The sequence below is a fragment of the Brachyhypopomus gauderio genome, unplaced genomic scaffold (assembly GCF_052324685.1).
Source record: "Brachyhypopomus gauderio isolate BG-103 unplaced genomic scaffold, BGAUD_0.2 sc40, whole genome shotgun sequence".
NCBI classification, from domain to species: Eukaryota; Metazoa; Chordata; class Actinopteri; order Gymnotiformes; family Hypopomidae; genus Brachyhypopomus; species Brachyhypopomus gauderio.
Window position 1 is genome coordinate 2856890 of NW_027506868.1, and position 22500 is coordinate 2879389.

At 44.2% G+C, this 22500-nt stretch overlaps 1 protein-coding gene across 3 annotated transcripts in view; it reads left to right on the plus strand.

The window, feature by feature from the left end:
- Nucleotides 1-22500, plus strand: part of xpr1a (xenotropic and polytropic retrovirus receptor 1a) — a 97637-nt gene that overhangs the window by 49044 nt on the left and 26093 nt on the right. For all 3 annotated transcript variants that reach the window (XR_013123035.1, XM_076985364.1, XM_076985363.1), the window contains exons 3-9: nt 12501-12602; nt 14639-14859; nt 15369-15518; nt 15657-15740; nt 16276-16357; nt 16759-16946; nt 19332-19511. Coding sequence is in view for 2 of the 3 variants with exons in the window: in XM_076985364.1 (XP_076841479.1) it covers nt 12501-12602; nt 14639-14859; nt 15369-15518; nt 15657-15740; nt 16276-16357; nt 16759-16946; nt 19332-19511 (1007 nt within the window). In the remaining variant the exon portion in view is untranslated. The remainder of the gene's footprint in view (nt 1-12500; nt 12603-14638; nt 14860-15368; nt 15519-15656; nt 15741-16275; nt 16358-16758; nt 16947-19331; nt 19512-22500) is intronic.

Below are 22500 nucleotides of genomic sequence, written 5' to 3' on the forward strand. Positions count from 1 at the left end.
TGATTAAAGTGTTCTGACTCCCCCCCCCCCCCCCCCCCCCCATCTCCTCCCCTCCCCCCTCCACTACTCTCTCACCCTTTCCTGCCCCCCTGCTGAACAGCATGCTGGGAAAAACAGCATCACTTCTGTTCCTCTTTGTGTTCATTTCTTGCTCTGTTGGTTGTTGAAAATTGAAAGAATAATGAAACAGCAAATGTACACATACTCACACACACACACACACACACACACACACATACACACACACACATATACATACACACACACACACACACACAAATACACACATACACGCATGCACACACACACACACACAAGTACACACATACACGCATACACACATACATGCACACACACACGCATGCACACACACACACACATACAAACACACACAGACACACACACGCACGCACACACACATACACGCATACACACACACATACACACACACACATACATATTCACACAGTTTCAATGCTGTTGCCCATGTTTTTCGACATTTACCCAGCCACTGTCTGTAACACACACACACACACACACACACACTTACACAAATACCCAGTGGACACCTGTTCATTCGCATTCATCACACAAACCAGCGTGAAATTGATTGGCTGGGTGCTCGGGAAGGCCGTTTCCTTGGCGCTGGTTGCTAACGGCTCCACGGTAACGGGGACAGTCAGGCAGAATCAGGAGTGTCAATCCCACAAACGCTGCAGCACAATCTGATCTGACTGTTCACCTGCTGTGAGCTGTGACCAACATCTGTTAATATCAGGTTAATGTATCAGGTTAAAATTGGGTTATTATATGGCTAATATCTGGTTAATGTAGGGTTAATATTGGGTTATCATATGGTTAACATTGGTTTATTATATAGATAACATTGTTTTATTATAAGGTTAATATCAGCTACCGGGTTAATATTGAGTTAGTTAGTGTTTAAGTGTTTAGTGGTTAAGATTTAGTTAGTGTCAGATTAATTTAGGGTTCATATTGTGTTAATGTAGGCTTCATATAAGCTTCATATAAACTTCATATAGGGTTTATTTTGATTTGCTGTCTGGTTGGTATTTCCATCTAAAGATGAAAATAGGCTGAAATATTCTATACCTCCATTTTAGAACAAATATTCTAAAAATATTCTCAAATATTATTTTATGAAGAATTGGATTTCTTTCTCTCTTCCTCTCTTCTCTCTCCCTCTCTCTATCTCTCTGTCTCCCTTCTCCCTCTCTCTCTCTCTCTCTCTCTCTCTCTCTCTCCATCTCTTTCTCACAAACATGCCAGTATGGAGCAGAACAGCTGTTGAGTTCCTGGTGCAGGTCACTGGGGAGAGAGATGAAACACTCTCATTACTACTGTTTTAATGTAGCGTATAATGTGGTGTGTGTGTTTTTGTGTATGCGTGTGTGTGCATGTGTGGTGTATATGTGCATATGTGTGTGTGTGTGTGTGTGTGTGTGTGTGTGTGCCTGTGTGTGTGTGTGGAGAAACACTACACACACACACACACACACACACACACACACACACACACACACACAGATAAATAGCTACGAGGAGGGAGAATCAGTCTAATGGGGATTTATTTTCTCTCTCTGTTTCTGTCTCTGTCTCTCTCTCAGCCTGTCTCCCTTTCTCTGACTCTCTGCCCAAACCTATTAGCAAAGATAATAACGCATAAGCTCAATCAGCTCTCTAATGACTAGTGGTAGCTCTTATGAAGTTAATTGTGCCATGTTAAAAATGTTGTGAAATGTAAGATAAGTTTGATTTCGCACTGAGCTGCAGGACTCGGTCCGCTGGCTTCTAGATTGTTCTGTGGTCTCTTGGATACGAACCCAAGCCAAACGGCAGGGTTTCTTGTCGTCTCTGCCAAACCCCCACGGTCCAGCAGACCCTCTGGCAGGATGGCTGTGTCAGGTCTGTGTTTGGGTTGTGTTAGTCCTGGGGCCGTGTTCAGAAAGCTTATGTACATTTATTTTTACATTTTTAACACTGAAGGTTTGTAGTCGATAACATTGTGATTCTGTTCTGAATGGATTTCTTGGACCACTTTTTGAACACCAGTACTATTTCCCTCTGAACACCAGTACTATTTCCCTCTGAACACCAGTACTATTTCCCTTTGAACACCAGTACTATTTCCCTTTGAACACCAGTGCTATTTCCCACTGAACACCAGTGCTATTTCCCCCTGAACACCAGTGCTATTTCCCTCTGAACACCAGTGCTATTCCCCTCTGAACACCAGTGCTATTTCCCTCTGAAAATTAGGGCTGTCACAATTCTCTAAATCCTCAATTCGATTGTATTTCCGATTTTAGGGTCAAGATTCGATTTGATTCTCGATTTACAGCAGAGAGGCCTATGCCAGTTTTAGATTAGTCTATGGTCAGTCATTGGTTTCATTAATCAAATTTACAATATCTTATTTCAAAATGTGGGTTTGATATAAGTGATGCAAAGTGATACAAGTGATCTGTAATACACTACATTAGGCACTAATGGTCAAATTTAAATAATTTAATTAAGATAAATGTAACAATCTTGTTCTCAGTGGAAAACAACAAAAACATAAATAATAATAAGAAAAATGAGAGGTCATGTGACGGGCAGGGTGAGCAACTCAAAAAGGAAGCGATCACGCCAAGTCTCAGGGAAAGAGGATGGTTTATTAGAAATTGTGCAAACCCCCACAACGTGACAGACCCCCCCACCAAAGCCGCACTCCCCTCCAGATGTGCGGCTTACAGCGGCAGCACACAAAACACAACAAAGGGGCGGGAGGGCAGGGACAAGACAGGGAGCCGTTCCCTGCCGTCCTGAGCTGAAACACAAAACACACATATAAGCTCCTCGTCACAGGACGCAGACAAGACAGGGAACCGTTCCCTGCCGTCCTGAGCTGAAACACAAAACACACATATAAGCTCCTCGTCACAGGACGCAGACAAGGCAGGGACCCGTTCCCTGCAGTCCTGGAGCTGAAAACATAAAACACATAGGTTAGCTCGCCTCCGGGGCGTGGTTATCGTCTTGTTGACGGCCCGGTCGGTCACAGGGCCCTCGCGCCCTAACCGGCCTTAGGCCGCTTAAGCCCCACCGCTGTGTGCGGACCGGGAGCACATGGCCCAACACACGTCACAGGTGTGGATGTGTGCAGGCCGCCACACTGGGGTGCGGCCACGGCTTCCACCAACCACCTCCCGAACCTACCTCCTCGCTCGGAGCTGACCCCTGCCCTTTTCGCTAGGGGTCACCCCAGACTCCTGGGGAGTGAACCCCTCCCCGGGGCCCCTCATCTCAAGGTGGACTTCTCCACCCAACCCAGGAGCGCCAGAGACCAGGGCCCTGGCAATCCGCAACAGGGACACGCTGGTCACCCCGAGCTCGAAGGAGAGGGTCTCCTCCTGGAGACCCCACTAGGTCCGGGAGTAACGCAGTCCACCACCAGGAGCGACCTGCAACACATCACACACACACACAGACGACACACAACACATAACGCGCACTGCCCTGCCTGTTAAACCCCCTTTACCCAGGGAGGAGGAGACCCCTTCTTAGCCTGAGGAGACACCCTGCCGCTAACACCCCAGGCATCCTCTGCCTACTTAAAGGGGTACAGGGGCTCCTACCTGCTCAGGGGTCCCTCCCAACAGGACAGGTCTCCCAATGGAGCAGTGCCTTCTGAGCCACATGCCGTGGCTCAGGAACCCCATAGCTCCCCCCCAAAAACATATTTAGGGGGGGCCCCTCCGGGGAACAACAAAACAAAAAACACAGACACAACATACACGCACCCAGGATGTCCTCCACGGGATATCGGGTGAGCGAGGCAAAAGGCACCGAGAGACCCTCGCGTCTAACGCGGTCTAGCGTGCGGCACGCACCGGTGGACCCGACTACATACACACACGAACACCACCAGCGAAACACACACACCACGGCACACTCACACACTCGCTCACGTCCGCATCGTTATTAAAACAAAACACTACAACGTACATACACACACACACATACAGACGATAACGGACAACGGACGTGCGCAATGTGAGGCACCGGTAGTTTCGCTGGGCGAGAGCGGAGTCTACCGGTCCCCAGCTCTAGTCACCGCCGTGTGATTTTACGGGTTTTACACAAACGACAGTTAAACACGGCGGGACGAGTGGGGACAGACTCAACACACTCTCGGACAACATACGACAAACACACAGCACGTAGACAAACAGCCACTGTCTGTAACACACACACACACACACACACACACTTACACACTTACACAAATAGATGAGAGGTCATGTGACGGGCAGGGTGAGCAACTCAAAAAGGAAGCAATCACGCCAAGTCTCAGGGAAAGAGGATGGTTTAATAGAAAGTGTGCAAACCAAAAACCCGTGCATTGTTCCAAATGAAGGAAATAATAACCAGCAGTCAACTGGTACAAAGACAAGACATATATAGACGAACAAACGACCCTCAGGTGAGACGGATCACGGGTCCCACCCACCTGAGGGACGAACATCACGTGACCAAAAACAGGACCGCTGCCGCTGTAACCGGGGGCGACCGGTAGGGGGCCCCCCCCACAACGTGACAGGTCACAGACAGTGGTGGCGGGTGCAAAAAAAAATCGAGGGGGGCATAAACAAATTAAAAACAAATAAAGCAGTCTTAATGCCCTTTATTTATTTGAACATGAATGTTGCCCTAGTGTTCTTCAAGTGAACACTTTGTGAAAGGATTTTTTTGTAAAGATAAAACTGAATTTTCTTTCATTTTGTAAGCTCTGCTGCTCCAGCCTAATGATATTCAACGTGAACCAAGTTACCTTGGAGGTTTGCGCGAGGTGGGCGTAGTCGCGCGCTACGGTCACTCGCGAAAGTATAAACCTAGCTTTAACTAACCTCAGATCACCTGCTTGGCAAAAGTTTATGCATCTACATGTGATCTCATTAGACCGGTGCCCCGCACACAAGTGTGCACAATGTAAGCAATTAAATACAATTATGTGTTTACTCTTTTAATAAATTCAAACATGGCTATTAGACACACAGTGTGACTAAATAATTTCCTCACTATCGCAGTTCATAATGAACTCATTTTAATATTGGAAGAATATTAAGGGGGCGGCACCCTAGCGCCCTATATTGGCCAGCCGCCACTGGTCACAGAGGGTACCTGCTATCTAGTGGCTTTTTTTGGTAGCAGCAATGTGCACTATTAAAAGAGCAATGTGCAACATAAAATAAATAATAAAAAAATACTGGAGCAGTCATGTACAAAATAATAGAACAAATAGAGCCTTAACAAACCAAACTATCCTACAAAATTTCTTAAAAAACAATTCCTTTAGTGTCTCCATACATGGAGGGCAACACTTTAGTTATAAGATGCAACCTTATACTTTCGCGAGTAACTGTTCACCATCTGTGAGTAACTTTTGAAGTGTTCTCCAAAATGATATGTGGTAGTATAAAGAAACACCCCTGAAAAACAGGGGAAGCAACATTTACCTGACGAATTTTAATGTTGCATGTTTATTGTGTTCCAGGTTTGAAAAGTGCTGGAATTTAGGCTAAAGCAGGGGTTCTTAACCTTTTTCACTGTGCGACCCCCTTTTAGGCTCCAGTAAATTTCGCGACCCCCCCGTTTACGTTCTAAAAACTCCACAGCTTTTGATTGCAAACTCGAATGCTTTGTCTGCAAATGGCGTAGCAACTTGGAGGGCCTGAGACTTTCCTTGGCTAGCACATAGCCACAAACAAGACACCAGGGTTGCCAACTCTCACGCATTGAGCGTGAGACACACGCATTTGACTATTTTCACACGCTCTCACGCCACACATCCGATATCTCACGCCGAAAAAACAACTAGTTTATTTAACTCTGATCCATATTTATGATTCAATGAGTTACTAGTTTGCTCTGGCACCAATCACCGGCGATCGATCGATCGCGATATAATACTTAATTTGTGTCCATTTTACACCCGCCCGGTAACAATTTACACTCGCCACCCCCTCCAGGTTCAAATCTCACTCCAAGCGATCTTGAAAAGTTGGCAACCCTGAACACACTGCGGTCGTGCATTCTCTCCTTCGCTTGTCTGCGTAAATCCATATTCCAAGTACTTTTCATCATATTTTCTCACTTTCTTCGTTTTTTTCTGTTCTGAAGTTCCTGGAAGTGGGTGTTTTGCATCCTCACTTTCAGTTCGACGTTCTACAAAACGCTCCATGTTAATCCAGCCTGGACGAGCGGAGCCACAACGTGCATGCGTGACCATGAATCAAGACTGGGAATGAGGCAGTTTGATTCAATAAACTTTACTGAATCAACCTGCCTCATTCTGAGTCTTGATTCAGGTTCGCGCATGCACGTTGTGGCTCCGCTTGTCCAGGCTGAGTAAAGAACAACAAAGTTTAGCTCCGAACCTGATTCGTCGCACATTTAACTCAGAAAACACCTTATTTTGTGTCACATTCGCGACCCCCTTGGAAGTACGTCGCAACCCCCCCCCCCCCCCCCCCCCCCAGGTTAAGAATCCCTGGGCTAAAGTACTTGAAAATGCTTGAAATTGTAACTACTTCGTTTCACAACAAATATCTGTCTGACTGAACAGTTCTCTTGTATTACATTGTAATTCCAGGACGAAACATGAGAGAACGTGAAAACGTTAAGATTGGGCGTTTTGAAAATAAACAACCATTAAATAATGTGATGAAAAAGTGAATGATTTCGAATCATTATGAGTATATGTATAAACATTTAACTTAATTAGGTTTAACGTGCTGGGAATTATTGAAATTGACCTTGAAAGTGACATACAAGTGCTTTAATTCCACCTTGTAAAGGTGTATGAGCCCAGCAAACATGACTTGGTGCACGACCTCGCAAATCGCCAGTGGGCAGAGCCACTGCGATTATGTCATTTTCGGTGAGCGGACCCTCGCACTGCTCGCGACGTGTCAAGTATAAACCAGGCTTTACTTTGCGTAGCGTGGGTGCTTGCGTAGCTTAGAGGGAGGGATCGTTGATCCTCTTTTTGACTTTGAGACTCGAGATTGTGACATAATTTTGATCGATTTCAATTAAATATTGAAATCGTGACACCCCTACTGAACACCAATGCTATTTCCCTCTGAACACCAGTGCTCTTTCCCTCTGAACACCAGTGCTCTTTCCCTCTGAACACCAGTACTATTTCCCTCTGAACACCAGTACTATTTCCCTCTGAACACCAGTACTATTTCCCACCAAGGCAGTGGCACCAAAATGTATTATTTTGCCGGAAGAGACACTAAGTTGCTTTCAGAGTCTCTACCTCTACCTCTCTACCTCTACCTTTCCCTCTCTACCGCTACCTCTCTACCTCTTCCTCTCTACCTCTACCTCTTACCTCTCTACCTCAACCTCTGCACTGTGTCTCTGTGTCTGTGCTGCACAGTGAACTTTGTGGGATGTTGCACTGATCTTTCTGTCTCTGCTTCAGAGAGGAAGCAGTGTGTGTATGTGTGTGTGTGTGCGTGTGTGCATGTGTGTATGTGTAAAAAGCTCCTGTTGGTGTGTTTTTATGTTTTTTGACACAAATCCTGAGTAAGTGAGGGCAAAGTTGGGGCATACCACACACACACACACACACACACACAAAGTTTCACTGTAATGCAATCTTTCTCATCGTAGAGTTTTTAAAACAATTACTGCTGCCTTTCCGGGCAATTAGTGTCAGTTCATGTCAGACATGTTTTATTTCCCAAAGATCTTGTTTGGGTTCATCAGTTTAACGGGGTGGATTGAGGCGCACTGGGACGTCCTGCTGCGTTAGAAGTCCTGAAGTGTCATGAACCGTCCCGCCCCGCTGTGTCCTGGAGCTCCACAGAGTTACAACCAGGGTGCTCTCCTCCCTCAGGACCATGGCTAGCTGAATGAAGGATGAATGTCACATGACACAGACCCAATACACCTGTGTCACATGATACAGCCTCAATACACCTGTGTCACATGATACAGCCCCACACACCTGTGTCACATGATACAGCCCCAATACACCTGTGTCACATGATACAGCCCCACACACCTGTGTCACATGATACAGCCCCCACCTACCTGTGTCACATGAAATAGCCCCACACTCAGGTTTTCACCTGAGTATTGTGGTGTTTTCACTCTGAGTGTTGAGGAGTTTTCACTCTGAGTGTTGTGGTGTTTTCACTCTGAGTAGCCCTGTCACGATAACAAAATTTTCAGAACGATATATTGTCCCAGAAATTATTGCGATAAACGATAATATGGTCATTTTAAAGTGCCATTATAGAATTTTTTCTTGCTTCTGGGCTCCCCACAATAATATTATAGTAGCATAATAATACAATTACAGCAGTTTGCAGTAATGTAATGTATTGTAAAGCTCATGTATGGGGTCATATTTGAGCTTGACCACATATCTGTAGTGGCAGAGTAAAATGAGATGTCTTTAATCTCCTTCAGAATGCCATCTTTCACTTCATTATATAAGATTGGAATGGCAGTTTGGGAGATATAGGTTTTCTTTGGCAGTTCATACTGCTTGTCAAATCTTTGCAGATTGAAATTTTAACTACTTCGTTTCACAACAAATATCTGTCTGACTGAACAGTTCTCTTGTATTACATTGTAATTCCAGGACGAAACATGAGAGAACGTGAAAACTACTTGACGCGGCGCAAGGGTTTTTTTTATTTTCAAAACGCCCAATCTTAACGTCTTCACATTCTCTCATGTTTCGTCCTGGATTTACAAGAGGCTCGTAACGTAATATAAGATAACTGTTTAGTCAGACAGATATTTGTTGTGAAACGAACAAATTCCAGCACTTTTTAAACCTGAAACACAAAGCAACATTAAATTTCGTCAGGTAAATGTTCATTCCCGTGTTTTTGAGGGGTATTTCTTTAAACTACCACATATCGTTTCGAACAACACTGCACAGAATGTGATGCGGAAAGTATGAACAGTTCCGCCGTTCGCAGAGGTTCGCGCGAGGTGTGCGGAGTCGCACGCTACGGTCACTATAATAAACAACCATTAAAAAATTAGATAAAAAGCTAATTATTTCGAGTCCTATTAGCCTCGAATACGTTCTCGTGAGTTAACACATCCACACACAGTGTGTGGAGGCACTGCTATTAACGCATACGATCTCCGTGTACTGCACTCATTTCCTAACCGGTAGGTGTCGCTCTCTGATCACAGATTTGTCTTCCCTTAAGGGGGGAGGGGCGAGAGAGCAGCACTGCGTGCCTTTCTGAAATCTCACGTAGTTGCGGTTTATTCTCATGTAAACAAATTTGCGCGGAAACCCAATGGCCAGTTATCGACATCAGCAAAAATGATCGCGGTTAAAAAAATTATCGTACGATAAGTCGATAATGTAATTATCTCGACAGGCCTAACTCTTGAGTGTTGAGGAGTTTTCACCCCGATTGTTGTGGGGTTTTCACTCTGAGTGTTGAGGAGTTTTCACCCTGAGTGTTGTGAGGTTTTCACCCCGAGTGTTGAGGGGTTTTCACCCTGAACGTTGTGAGGTTTTCACACTGAGTGTTGAGGGGTTTTCACCCTGAGTACTCTTCAGATTAATTATGTCATTAAAGTGTGTTAGTAATCCAACTGGAGGAGTTTAATCCGCTGTGGCGACCCCTAAACGGGAATTGCCGAAAGAAGAAGTAATCCAACTCAACTTTATACTATCATAATGCTGTCAGTGCACACACACACACACACACACACACACACACACACACACACACACACACACACACACACACACACACACACACACACACATACACATACACATACACACACACTCACTTTGGCCTGCATACCTACTAACATAATATGTTCTGCTCTCTGCCAGGAATCCACATCAATAAACACACACACACACACAAACACACACACACACACCTACACGTATCTCTGTCTGCCGTGAGCTGTGGATACACACACACACATACACCATTGGTGCGTGTTGGTTTTGGGATGCAGGGGTGTGGCAGAACTCCTCCTGCTCACGAAGCTGCTTCACCGAAGGACCAGAGAAGACTGTGAGTTGCACTAATGGCCTAGAAACCCCAGTGGAACTGCTGCACTAATTATGGCCTGGGGCAAGTGGGGGGGGGGGGGGGGGGGGGGGGGGTAGAAGTGGAAAGAGAGGGAGGAGAGACAAGGAAAGAGAGAGAGAGGTAGAGGGGGAGGAGAGAGAGGGAGAGGGGAGTAGAGAATGAGAGGGAGGGAGAGGGAGGGGGGAGGAGGGAGAGAGAGAGAAAGAAGCAGAGAGTGGGAAGGAGAGAGATGGAGAGAGAGAGAGAGACAGAGAGAGAGAGAGAGAGGGAGAGAGATCCAGTGGGGTTTTATGTGCACTTAGATGGAGTTGCACAGCACCATCTATATGTAGATCGCGTTACACACACTTCGTACACACACTCCACACTCACTTCACACACACTCCATACACACACTCCGTACACACACTCCACACACACTCCGTACACACACTCCACAGACACTCTGTACACACACTCCATTTACATTACCCAGGTCCCTGCGTACCCATAAACCCCTCTCTCTCCCTCCCTCTCTCTCCCTCCCTCTCTCCCTTTCTTTCTCTTTCTTTCTATTCCTCATAAAGTCTGGTTGGTTCCTGTCTTTCGTGCTTTAGTAACATGTGACTGCTGTGTTGGAATGAGGCTGATAAGCACAACGCGATGATGCATCCCACACACTAAAGTTCACACCACACACTAGACCTCACACCACACACTAAACCTCAGACCACACACTAGACCTAAGGCCACACATTATACCTCACCCCACACACCACACACTAGACTTCACACCACACACTAGACCTTACTCCACACATTATACCTCACCCCACACACCACATGCTAGACCTCACACCAGACACTAAATCTCACACCACACACTAGACCTTATGCCACACATTATACCTCACACCACACACTAGACCTCACACCACACACTAGACCTCACACCATACACTAGACCTTACGGCACACATTATACCTCACCCCACACACCACACTAGACCTCACACCACACACTAAACCTCAAGGCGAGACAGGTGAAGGTGAAACAGGTGAAGGCGAGACAGGTGAACGTGAGACAGGTGAAAGCGAGACAGGTGAAGGAGACCACCCAGCTCAGACCACGGCAAGGCCACGCCCAGTTTCCTGTCTGCACTGGTTGTGGGGAGATTCTGACCAATCACAAGGAGGTACCAACCTAGGGCTGGGTATCGATTCAAATTCCAAGAATCGATCCGATTCCAATTCTGAAGATTAAGAATCGATTTATTTCGATTTAATCCGATTTAATCGATTCGATCCAATTCGATCCAATTCGGGGTTTAGTGTTATTAAAAATGTATTTATTTGAGCTGTTTCCTGACTATGTACAGAAGCAACATGTTAAAACTAGTATTATATCAATATTAATCAGCAAATAGTTACTGGTAGTTGGTAGTTACTGATGGCTGGAAGACTGGTGAAAAGGGTAATCATAAATCTACCTTCAAGAAAGGTAATCCAGGACAATAAACAGAGGACATCTTTGAGGTGTCTATATCTGCAACAGTGGACTCCTACTGGGACACTAACCAGTGCATTATTATTATGATTGAAATAATTAAGAAGTCACCCAAAAGCTGTTGCTACCAAATGCATTTTTATTTTAAAAGTGCTCACACTTAATAAACTGAAAGTATAAAATGTAAACGTGTATTTTTCTTTAAAGTGAGAGTATAAGAACAGAACTCTCACGTTACGGTCCCCGACCCCTCCCTGTTGGGCGTGTGTTAACGTTGTCTGCGTCTACTCGTCTGTGTCTGTAGATCTCCGTGGGTGCGGGTGCGTCTTGTGATAATCCTCACTTGTGGCTCGTCTCGTCATCACGTGGGGTTTGTGTGGTTTGTCTACTTAATGTGCGTTCGCGCAGCGTCCTGTGCTCGTTGTTTGAGTCACACATGTTCTATGTAAACGTGTTTTATGTGCGCTGTCTGCGCTTCGGTAAATGTAATAAACGTAACGATTTGGAAAGTACAAAGGATTCTGTCTCGTCCATCGCCTTGCGTCCAACGTTACAAGAGCATCTTTAACTTTTTTAAACTGTAAAAACACTGGGTAAACTGTCAGTGACATGGACTAACTGTAAATAGTCACTGACACTGGATAAACTGTCCTTCTGTTTTTAGATTGCCGATTTCGTCGTTACCGTCACTTTCCGACGCCATGTTGTTTTACAGCTAGTTAGACCGAGCACGCCTGCGTGAATTCAGTGACGAGGCGGGGTTAAAAGTTCACAAAAAAATCGATCTTTGGATGTACAAATCGATTATCAGATCATCATATGCGAATCGATTCTGAATCGGAAAATCGATTTTTTCAACACAGGCCTATACCAACCTATGCTTATCTTTGTGTCATTTGCAGTTACGGATGAGGACGCTGTTAAGAGATACTTTGCCAAATTTGAAGAGAAGTTCTTTCAGACATGTGAGAAGGAGCTGTCCAAGATCAACACCTTCTACTCAGGTAAGGGCTTAAATTATTGGAAAAAACTAAATATCTCCATATGTGTGTGTGTGTGTGTGTGTGTGTGGGGTGTGTGTGTGTGTGTGTGTATGTGTGTGTGTGTGTCTCACTCTGTTGGGCGGGGCTATATTCATACTTGTTCCCAGCGCTGTAACAACACATGCTGTAGCAGACACACACAGCAGAGGAGAAGCTTAGCAGCACCGCCCAGTGGCCATATACGGGATAGCATTTACATTTACATTTACATTTACGGCATTTAGCAGACGCTCTTATCCAGAGCGACTTACAAAGTGCTTTGCTTCTGATCACAGAATACATCCTAGGAAATAGTACAGATAGGCCAGAATTCAAGACACCATTGAGTCAGACTACTACTAAACTACAGGAGTCAGTATCATTACCTAGTGTTTGCAAGTTAGGCATTTGCCAAGAAGCACAAATAACCATAGACAGATATACAATTTAAGAACAACGGCAAGTGGTATCAGCTGAGTTAGTGCTCTGGTAAGAACTCAACAAACAGGTGAGTCTTCAGTCTATGCTTGAAGATAGCAATAGACTCTGCAGTCCTAGCAGCTAATGGAAGATCGTTCCACCATCTTGGAGCCAGGACGGAGAATAGTCTGGAGTTTTGTCTTCCATGAGACTTTAAACATGGTGTTTCTAGTCTCTAGTTGTGAGTGGCTGTGAACAGGGCTCTGGGGCCTCAGCAGGTGACTGTGTTCAGGTGACTGTGTCCATGTGACTGTGTCCATGTGACTGTGTCCAGGTGACTTTTCAGGTGGCTGTGTCCATGTGACTGTGTCCATGTGACTGTGTCTAGGTGACTGTGTCCAGGTGACTATGTTCAGATCACTGTGTCCAAGTGATTGTGTCCAGGTGACTGTGTTCAGGTAACTGTGTCCAGGTGACTTTGTTCAGGTGACTGTGTACAGAAGGTTGTTTGCGTGAGGGGTATTCACAAGTCTGCTTAACCTGACACCACCTTCTGCTCCCTCTGAAATACAGACGTGTGTTTACTCACTTACTGTCTCGCCATCACTCTCTCTCTCTCTCTCTCTCTCTCTCACACACACACACACACGCACACACACACACACACACACACACACACACACACACACACACACACACACACACACACACTTCTGGCTGTGATATCAGTGTTCCAGGAAGGTCCTGACGTTGTTACAGCATTCCACAACACTAAATCTCAGCTTTCCTTTCCATATGTTTAAAGAGGAAGTATGTTGTGTGTGTGTGTGTGTGTGTGTGTGTGTGTGTGTGTGTGTGTGTGTGTGTGTGTGTGTGTGTGTGTGTGTGTGTGTGTGTGTGTGTGCGAGTTAATTATTGATGGAGTGTTGTCCTTCGAAGTAGTGATATTACAGAAGGTTGCAATAGACACTGAGCCACAAATGAAAAAAATTTTGGTCCAAAATAGTTTTGGTCATGTCAAATCTATTTCACAGGTTCAGCTACGTCATATCAGAGGTTTATGTGGTTATATTTTCCATATTGCATTTACTGTATGAAGCTGTAAGTAATATTGTAATATTGGTAATGGAACGGATGCCCCCTGCTGGCCGCCCCCCTCAGCAGCAGCAGTGATCTGTGTTTTGATGTTGTGTTTGTCCCTCAGGTGGGCATGGCCCCTCGGGTGGGCGTGGCCCACTAGGAAACCCGACACCTGAGGGTGTTGTCTATATATGTCTTGTCGTTGTACCAATTGACTGCTGGTATTGTTTCCTTCATTTGAGTTAGTTGACGGGTTATAAGTTTTTAGCTATTATATCCCCCTCTTCCCTGAGGCTGGAGGGATCATATCCTTCTATTCTTCACGTCCTCACCATCATAAATATAAGTAATAATAAATCTGCATACTGTAAATGCATTATGTAATATATAACAGTCAATATGTAATTCATGACTCCTGTCTAACTGCACTATTGCCATTATGGTTAGGGTTAGGGGTTAAGGGTTAGGGTTAAGGGTTAGGGGTTAAGGGTTAACCCTAAGTGTGTTTGTGGCTGTAGAGAAGCTGGCTGAAGCTCAGAGGCGCTTCGCTACGCTGCAGAATGAGCTGCAGTCATCTCTGGATGCTCAGAGAGAGACCAGCGCTCCTGGCCTGCGGCACCGTCGTAAAACCGTCTTCCCTCTGAGCAACGAGGAACGCAACAAACACCGCAACATCAAAGACCTCAAACTGGCCTTCAGCGAGTTCTACCTCAGCCTGATCCTCCTGCAGAACTACCAGGTACGTCCCTCTCATGCTCTGTCTGTGTCTGAGTCTCTCTCCTTCTCAATCTCTGCATATGTGTCTCTCTCTGTCTGTCTCCCTCACTCTCTGACTTATTCTTTCCTCTTCTGTGTCTCTATGCGTCTCTCCATCTCTCTCTGTCTCCATGTCATGCTGCATCTCTCTGTCTCTCTGTCTGTCTGTCTGTCTGTGTGTATCTCTCAGAGGTGTCAATTCCAGGTTCAGAAAGTAAAAGTCCTCACCAGGAATTTGCTCAGGCTTCCTGGATTGTGTTGATTCCACTAATTTTACCTGGATTGCACTAATTAGAAAATCTAGCAAGCTTGAGCAAAATCCTGGTGAGGACTTTTACTTTCTGAACCTGGAATTGACACCTCTGGTATCTCTCGACCACTGTCTTTATCATACCTCTCTTTTCATTACTTCTGCCAGTTCTGTCTCTATCTCTCAAATCTGTCTATTAGTTCTCCGTCATTGTTATTCATCAGTGTTCTGTCCTGCTGCAGAATCTCAACTTCACTGGTTTCCGGAAGATTCTGAAGAAGCATGATAAGATCCTGGAGACGACGCGTGGGGCCGACTGGCGTGTGGCTCAGGTGGAAGTGGCCCCCTTCTACACCTGCAAGAAGATCACCCAGCTGATCTCAGAGACAGAGGTGAGACAAAAGTTCCATTTTAAGTCAATGGAAAACCACACTGCTGGAGATACACCACACTGCTGGAGATACAGAGGTTTTTGTAGTCATTAAGATTCTGAGTTCTGATGCTCCAACTTTGATACTTTGTGTGTTCAGACTTTGGTGACCACTGAGCTGGAGGATGGAGATCGCCAAAAAGCCATGAAGAGGCTGAGGGTCCCACCTCTAGGAGCTGCTCAGGTACACACACACATACTCACACACACACACACACACACACACACACACACACACACACACACACACACACACATACATGGGTGCACATGCATTTACATATGTGAATGGGAATTGATGTTTACTGAGTGATGGTGTGTTTCTTGGTCTCTACCTTTACTGTGTGATGGTGTTTTTCCTGGTCTCTACCTTTATTGAGTAATGGTGTGTTTCCTGATCTCTGTCTTTACTGTGTGATGGTGTGTTTCCTAATCTCTGTCTTTACTGTGTGATGGTGTGTTTCCTGATCTCTGTCTGTACTGTGTGATGGTGTGTTTCCTGATCTCTGTCTTTACTGTGTGATGGTGTGTTTCCTGGTCTCTACCTTTACTGTGTGATGGTGTGTTTCCTGGTCTCTACCTTTACTGTGTGATGGTGTGTTTCCTGGTCTCTACCTTTACTGAGTGATGGTGTGTTTCTTGGTCTCTACCTTTACTGAGTGATGGTGTGTTTCCTGATCTCTACCTTTACTGAGTGATGGTGTTTCCTGATCTCGCAGCCTGACCCAGCGTGGACTACTTTCCGTGTTGGCCTGTTCTGTGGCATCTTCATCATCCTGACTGTCGCATTCATCCTCACCGGTATCATCATCGCCCTGTCACACACCACACCGGTAACACCACAACCTGAATATTAATAATATTAACAACCTAAGTATTCATTCCTAAACGTGCGCTACAACACTACAACACAACAAATAACACTACAATAACACTGCACCACTACAATAATACTACAACAAAACTACAATAACACTACAACACTATGGGTTAGACCACAGTCATGTCCGGAGTGTTGGGGTTAGTGTTGGGGTTGGTGTTGGAGATAGAGTTGGGTTTAGTGTTGGGGTTAGTATTAGGATTTGACCACAGGAGTGTTAAGGTTAGTGTTAGGGTTAGACCACAGGAGTGTTAGGGTGAGTGTTAGGGTTAGACCTCAGTTCACTCCAGTAACTCTTATAATGGGTGCTGCGTTTCCACAGGTGTTGTTTTTTTTCGTAACAAGAACATATGGCCCATGGTCCGTATGTATCGTGGGGGCTTCCTGCTCATCCAGTTCCTCTTCCTCCTGGGGATAAATACGTACGGATGGAGACAAGCCGGAGTTAACCATGTCCTCATCTTCGAACTTAACCCTCGCAACAACCTATCACACCAGCACCTGTTTGAGGTACTGACCACTAGGATGGTCACACACACACACACACACACACACACACACACACACACACACACACACACTGTCAGAACTGTCAGAATCCCCCGCGGATTTCTTAAGGTAGCGGACCCAAGCTCCTTGTCCGTGCATCAAGCAATGTTACAAGCATGAGAAAACAAAGCTACGTCGCGCTGAATATTCAGTGCCGATGCCGAGGGAGAACTGAAAGTAATCGCGGAAATACTCAACGCCAGTGTTGTATAAAGTATTAGAGACCCATACTAAAATACTGTACGTAAAAGTACAAGTACTCTATCAAAAAATTGACTTGAGTAGAAGTTGAAGTGTTCTTTAAAAACTTTACTTAAGTAGAAGTACAGAAGTATTCAGCATTTTTTGTACTTAAGTATTGCAAGTAGTTTAGTCTACAATTTATTGCTCAAGTACTGAAAGTGAAAAGTACAAGTATTGTGTTTTGAATTAATTAAAGAAAGCCATCAAACTTTGATTATCAATAGTTTTTATATATCACTTACAAATCAAAGACGTCAAAGTTCACAAATACAAGTGTTCTGTATGTACTTTAAAAACTGGGGTTAACACTTCATACACAAAAAAGAGATAACCTATGTCCCGCTACGTCGTTGGTTTGACGCAGAAGTACAAATTCACCTTCATTTAGCTGAGAAAACGAGGTGTATTTTGGACATAAAATCCGTCCGTCGGATTCTAAGGGTGAGCCTACTGCCCTGCGTTTACCCTCAATAAATGCTCTTACCCTATAAAAACACTACACTAAAAAAATGGACACATGATTAGTCAGCACGTCACCTTTATTGCCAGCTAATGTTAAGTGAATTCTGCAGCACGCCATGAACATAATTAGCTTAGTTAGCTCAGATATCTAACCTAACTAGTGCTTACTGCGCTCTTCTGCTGTTACCAAACACGGTACCATCTCTTTTAATAAGATAAAAAGCGAATTATTTGGAATAATTTCAAATATATGTGTATTTGTATAAATATGTAAATTAAGCTGAAGGTACTGGAAGCTGGAAAATACTGAAAATGGACCTTCAAAGTGCATGAATTCCACCATGTAACTTCACACGCACAAAAATCGAGAGGTGCACGACCTCGCGACGCAACCGCGATTGCTGACCCTTGCGGCAGTCACGACGTGTCAAGTGAACCTAGATTATGAAGCTCAAGTGTTCAGTGAAGGCAGCAGCAGAGTAAACGAGACACGACCGGAGCATGCGCAGTTTTCTGATAAGACAGCCTGATCGCTTGACCCGGTGACAGCGCCAGCTAACATTTTTATAATTGTAACGAGTAACTATACAGCACGTAAAAAATGTATCGGAGTAAAAGTATTAAACTGATAGAAAATATGTAGTGAAGTAAAAGTAAAAGTAGGAGAAAAAAATAATACTCCAGTAAAGTACAGATACAGCATTTTAGTACTTAAGTACAGTAGTGAAGTAGTTCTACTTTGTTACTATACAACTCTGCTCAACGCGTATAACGGGAGAATATAAAACAATTGCAGAATTACTCAACGGGTATAACAGGGGAGAACAGAAAACTATCGCGGAAATACTCAACGCATAAAGAACAAGCAAAAAACCAAAGAGAAACAAAGGATGCCATGGGAAGTAACTGGCTAGCTGGCAAACGCCACAAAGAACAAAAAACCCTTCCCAAAAACCAAAACCAAACAGATAGGAAGGATAACAGCAGAAGGAAAACTTGAGAGAGGCCAGGGAGCGGCGCAGGAGGTAAGTACTCGAAGTGACAGTATAACAAACAAAATAACTTAAACAGGAAAGAGGCAGGGTGATGAGACACTGTGAGAAAAGGGCTGGAGGTTGGCAACATGGAAAGCAGACAACTCAGTGGTGAGGCACTGCGTCTGTTGTCGTAATAAACCCAGGACGACAGGTGCATGCCATCACCGCTGATTAGCCTGAGGTCTGGCTCGTGGGCTCCTCCTGGTGGTGACAGGAGGACCTGCTGGGACCAGCCCTGACACACAAACACACACACATGCACACATACACACACACATATACACACACAAACACATACACGCACACACACACATACACACATATACACACACATACACAAACACACACACACACACACACACACACATACACACACACATATAGACACATACACAAACACACACACACACACATATACACACACATACACACACAAACACACAGTTTACGTTTTTGTATGGAATACTGTTAAAGAAATGTGGATTCTACTTTCAGTAGTTAGTAGCTTCTAACATTGTTACTGTAGCAACTGTATTTTTACTGTTACTGTGAACATGTGTAGTATGACAAGCAGCAGCAGTGTGACGGTGTTGTTTGTGTGTAGATCGCAGGGTTTCTGGGGGTGTTGTGGTGTGGAAGTATCCTTTCCTGCCTGTACGCAAACTACACAGGGATACACATGCAGGCCAACCCCCTCATCTTCTACATCCTCATCTTCCTCTTCCTCGTCAACCCCTTCAAAACGGCTTACTACAAATCTCGATTCTGGCTCCTCAAACTACTGGTGAGCGAACACACAAACACACACACACGCATGTACACACACACAGACACAATGTACACACACACATGTTCTAGGGCTGAACGATTTTGGAAAATAATCTAATAGCAATTTTTATCTATAAATTGCGATTGCGATTTAAAATCGCGATTTTTTCACACTGTTTTCAGGAAACTCTGTTTCGGCATTTTTTATACAGCTCAGATACAGGGTTGCCAACTTTTCAAGATCGCTTGGAGTGCGACTTGAACCTGGAGTGGGTGGCCAGGGCCGGCCCTTCCATTAGGCGACATAGGCAAATGCTAGGGACGCCGGCTGTCCAGGGGGGCGCTCGCGTGCATGCGTTTTTTTTTTTTTTTTTTTTTAACAAATGAACAATTAATAAATGTGAAAACAAGCAAAGTCCACATAATCATAATTTCATTGTTTAATAATATTAGTCAAATTAATAATTCTTATAATAACAACACACGACACCTATCACCCGCGCGCCAACCCGCCCTCCCCCACGCGCTCTGCGCACCTCGTTACTGTTTCTCTGTACACCGCAGAGTGAGTGACATCTCTCTGTAAAGACCTCAAAAAGGCAGAAAAACAGGTAATATAATGGTAATATGTGGTGAATTAACACTATACCATTGGCGAATTGTCAGGGACTTCAACGCCTTCTCTGAAGGTTAATTGATCTTAAAAAGGATGCTTTATCTATTATATGTAATATATGTTAATAACGCTTCACCAATAATTTGTATTTTTACAAATTGTATTTGTATTTTTTTTTTGTAATTTGTAAATCGGCTTTCAAATCCACTTTTCGTACTTGTGCTGGAAAAAAACCTCAGCGGTGAAATAAAAAATCAACCAATCAGAATATTTCACACCGTTGTTTCTAGGTAAAAGAGAGAAAGGCCCTTTTACATTGAGAGCTTTTATTATAGATTGGCAGTTTTATCAACCAATCATATTATCGAATTAAAAACAAATCCAAAATGTTGCCAATCTGTAGCTGTTGTGTTTTTCTTTGAAACCAGCTCGCTTGACTCACAACACTCAATCGTCATTGTGGCTTTTTCCCCTCTGTATGATCTTAGTGAAAAGAGTCATCATACTGCCCAATCCTAGTAGGTGCTATGATTAGCTTAGCTTAAAATAAATATATACTAAAACACACATATGCTCCTCAGTTCATTGCGAATGCACTTTTGAAATAATAATGTTGCAGTAGGCAAATTGCCCTGATTTGCACTGGTGCTAGTTGTTGTTTTTTTATTTTTATTTTTTATTTATTATTTATATTTAAAAGTTGTTCTCTGCACTACGTTATGTAAAATAGTTTAAAAATATTTTTTGTGCAACACCTTTATATTTATTGCTTGTTATATGGTAATATTTAAGTCATTTGCTTTTTATTTGTTTCTTTAATAGTGACACAATCAACCCAATGATTGATGATGCAGGGGGCACCAACCAAAATCTCGCCTAGGGCACCACATTGGTCAGGGCCGGCTCTGTGGGTGGCAAACCTAATTTGTTGTAATGGGGGGGGGGGGGGTGTAAAATGGACTAAATGTAAGTATTATTATTATATCGTGATCGATCGATCGCCTGTGGTTGGCGCCAGAGCGAACTAGTAACTTTTTAGTCTAAGACGCTCAATGCATGAGAGTTGGCAACCCTGCAGGTATAGCAACTTGGCAAAAATGTGTGCGTGAGGGCATTTGGTAGCGCATATCCAGTGTGTTTAACAAAGCCATGAAGCCGGGCTTGTTCACTATATTAACGGACATCATGTCTTTCACTATGAACTCCGTTACTGCCCGAGTTATTTCAGCGTGCCGCTTCCAATTACATACATAAGGAGTTACACTTTCAAACGGTTCGGTCAGTGAAGTCTGTCTGCTGGACCGCGGTCAAGCTATCCGCGCTTTTGCGATTCATCCGCGCTTTAAATCTTATTGCGCCTATATGCGTGATTTTACTGTATTTCGCTGCTCACCGCATACTAAGGCTGTATAAGCGCAGAGAAACACTTTGGCATATTTGAAGATGCAGCACTGGTCGTTGGCATTTTAGCCTTGCAAATATCATACGAGGCTTTGTGGTGTTTTGTTTAAATGCTGAAGAAGGTTTGTAGTGTTACCTCGCGTCGTAGCGACAGTAGCAAGGCACGTTTTACAAGGTACCTGACGTTGAGCAGCATCTTTTTTAAATCCAACGTAATTTCACACAACTGATATGCTGCCCCTCTTTGGTATTAGACTTTCAGTTGTGTCAGCTTCTGTCGAGCCAGAAGCCATTGTGCAACAAGTTAAGTGAAGTGTTAACTTCACTTCTCCACCTCCCTGCCTCCTGCTCTGGTTTGCTCCGTTCGTCCTCGGCTCGGCTCGCTCCCAAGTCACGTGACCAGTTTAAATCGCAGCCTGTGCAATTAGTGAATCGCGTTTTAAGAAATCGCGAGATTATCGCAAATGCAATTAATCGTTCAGCCCTAACATGTACACACACACACACACACACACACACACACACGCATGCACACTAGGGGTGTCACGATTCTCTAAATCCTCGATTCGATTTTACTTCCGATTTTAGGGTCACGATTCAATTCTCGATTGTCTTTTTTTTTTTTTTTACAGCAGAGAGGCCTATGCCAGTTTTAAATGAGTCAAAATTTACAATATCTTATTTCAAAAGTTAGGTTTGATATAAGTGATACAAGTGATCTGTAATACACCACATTAGGCGCTAATTAAGATAGGTACTTGCAAATATTCTCAGTTCGCCGTTGCGCTTGGCAGCGCTGATGACGTCATCACTTTTTCATGGTCTCGCTGGACTCGCACTTAAAATGAATGAATTGGTGGCTAATTTTACGTGATACCGAGTGTCCGTCAGTCATTTTGAACACGTTAAATCTTGTTGAACATGTTTGTGTTTGTTCTGTTGTATTCCGTTCAGTAGATCAAAAGTTCTGGAGTTTTGAAGATTAAGG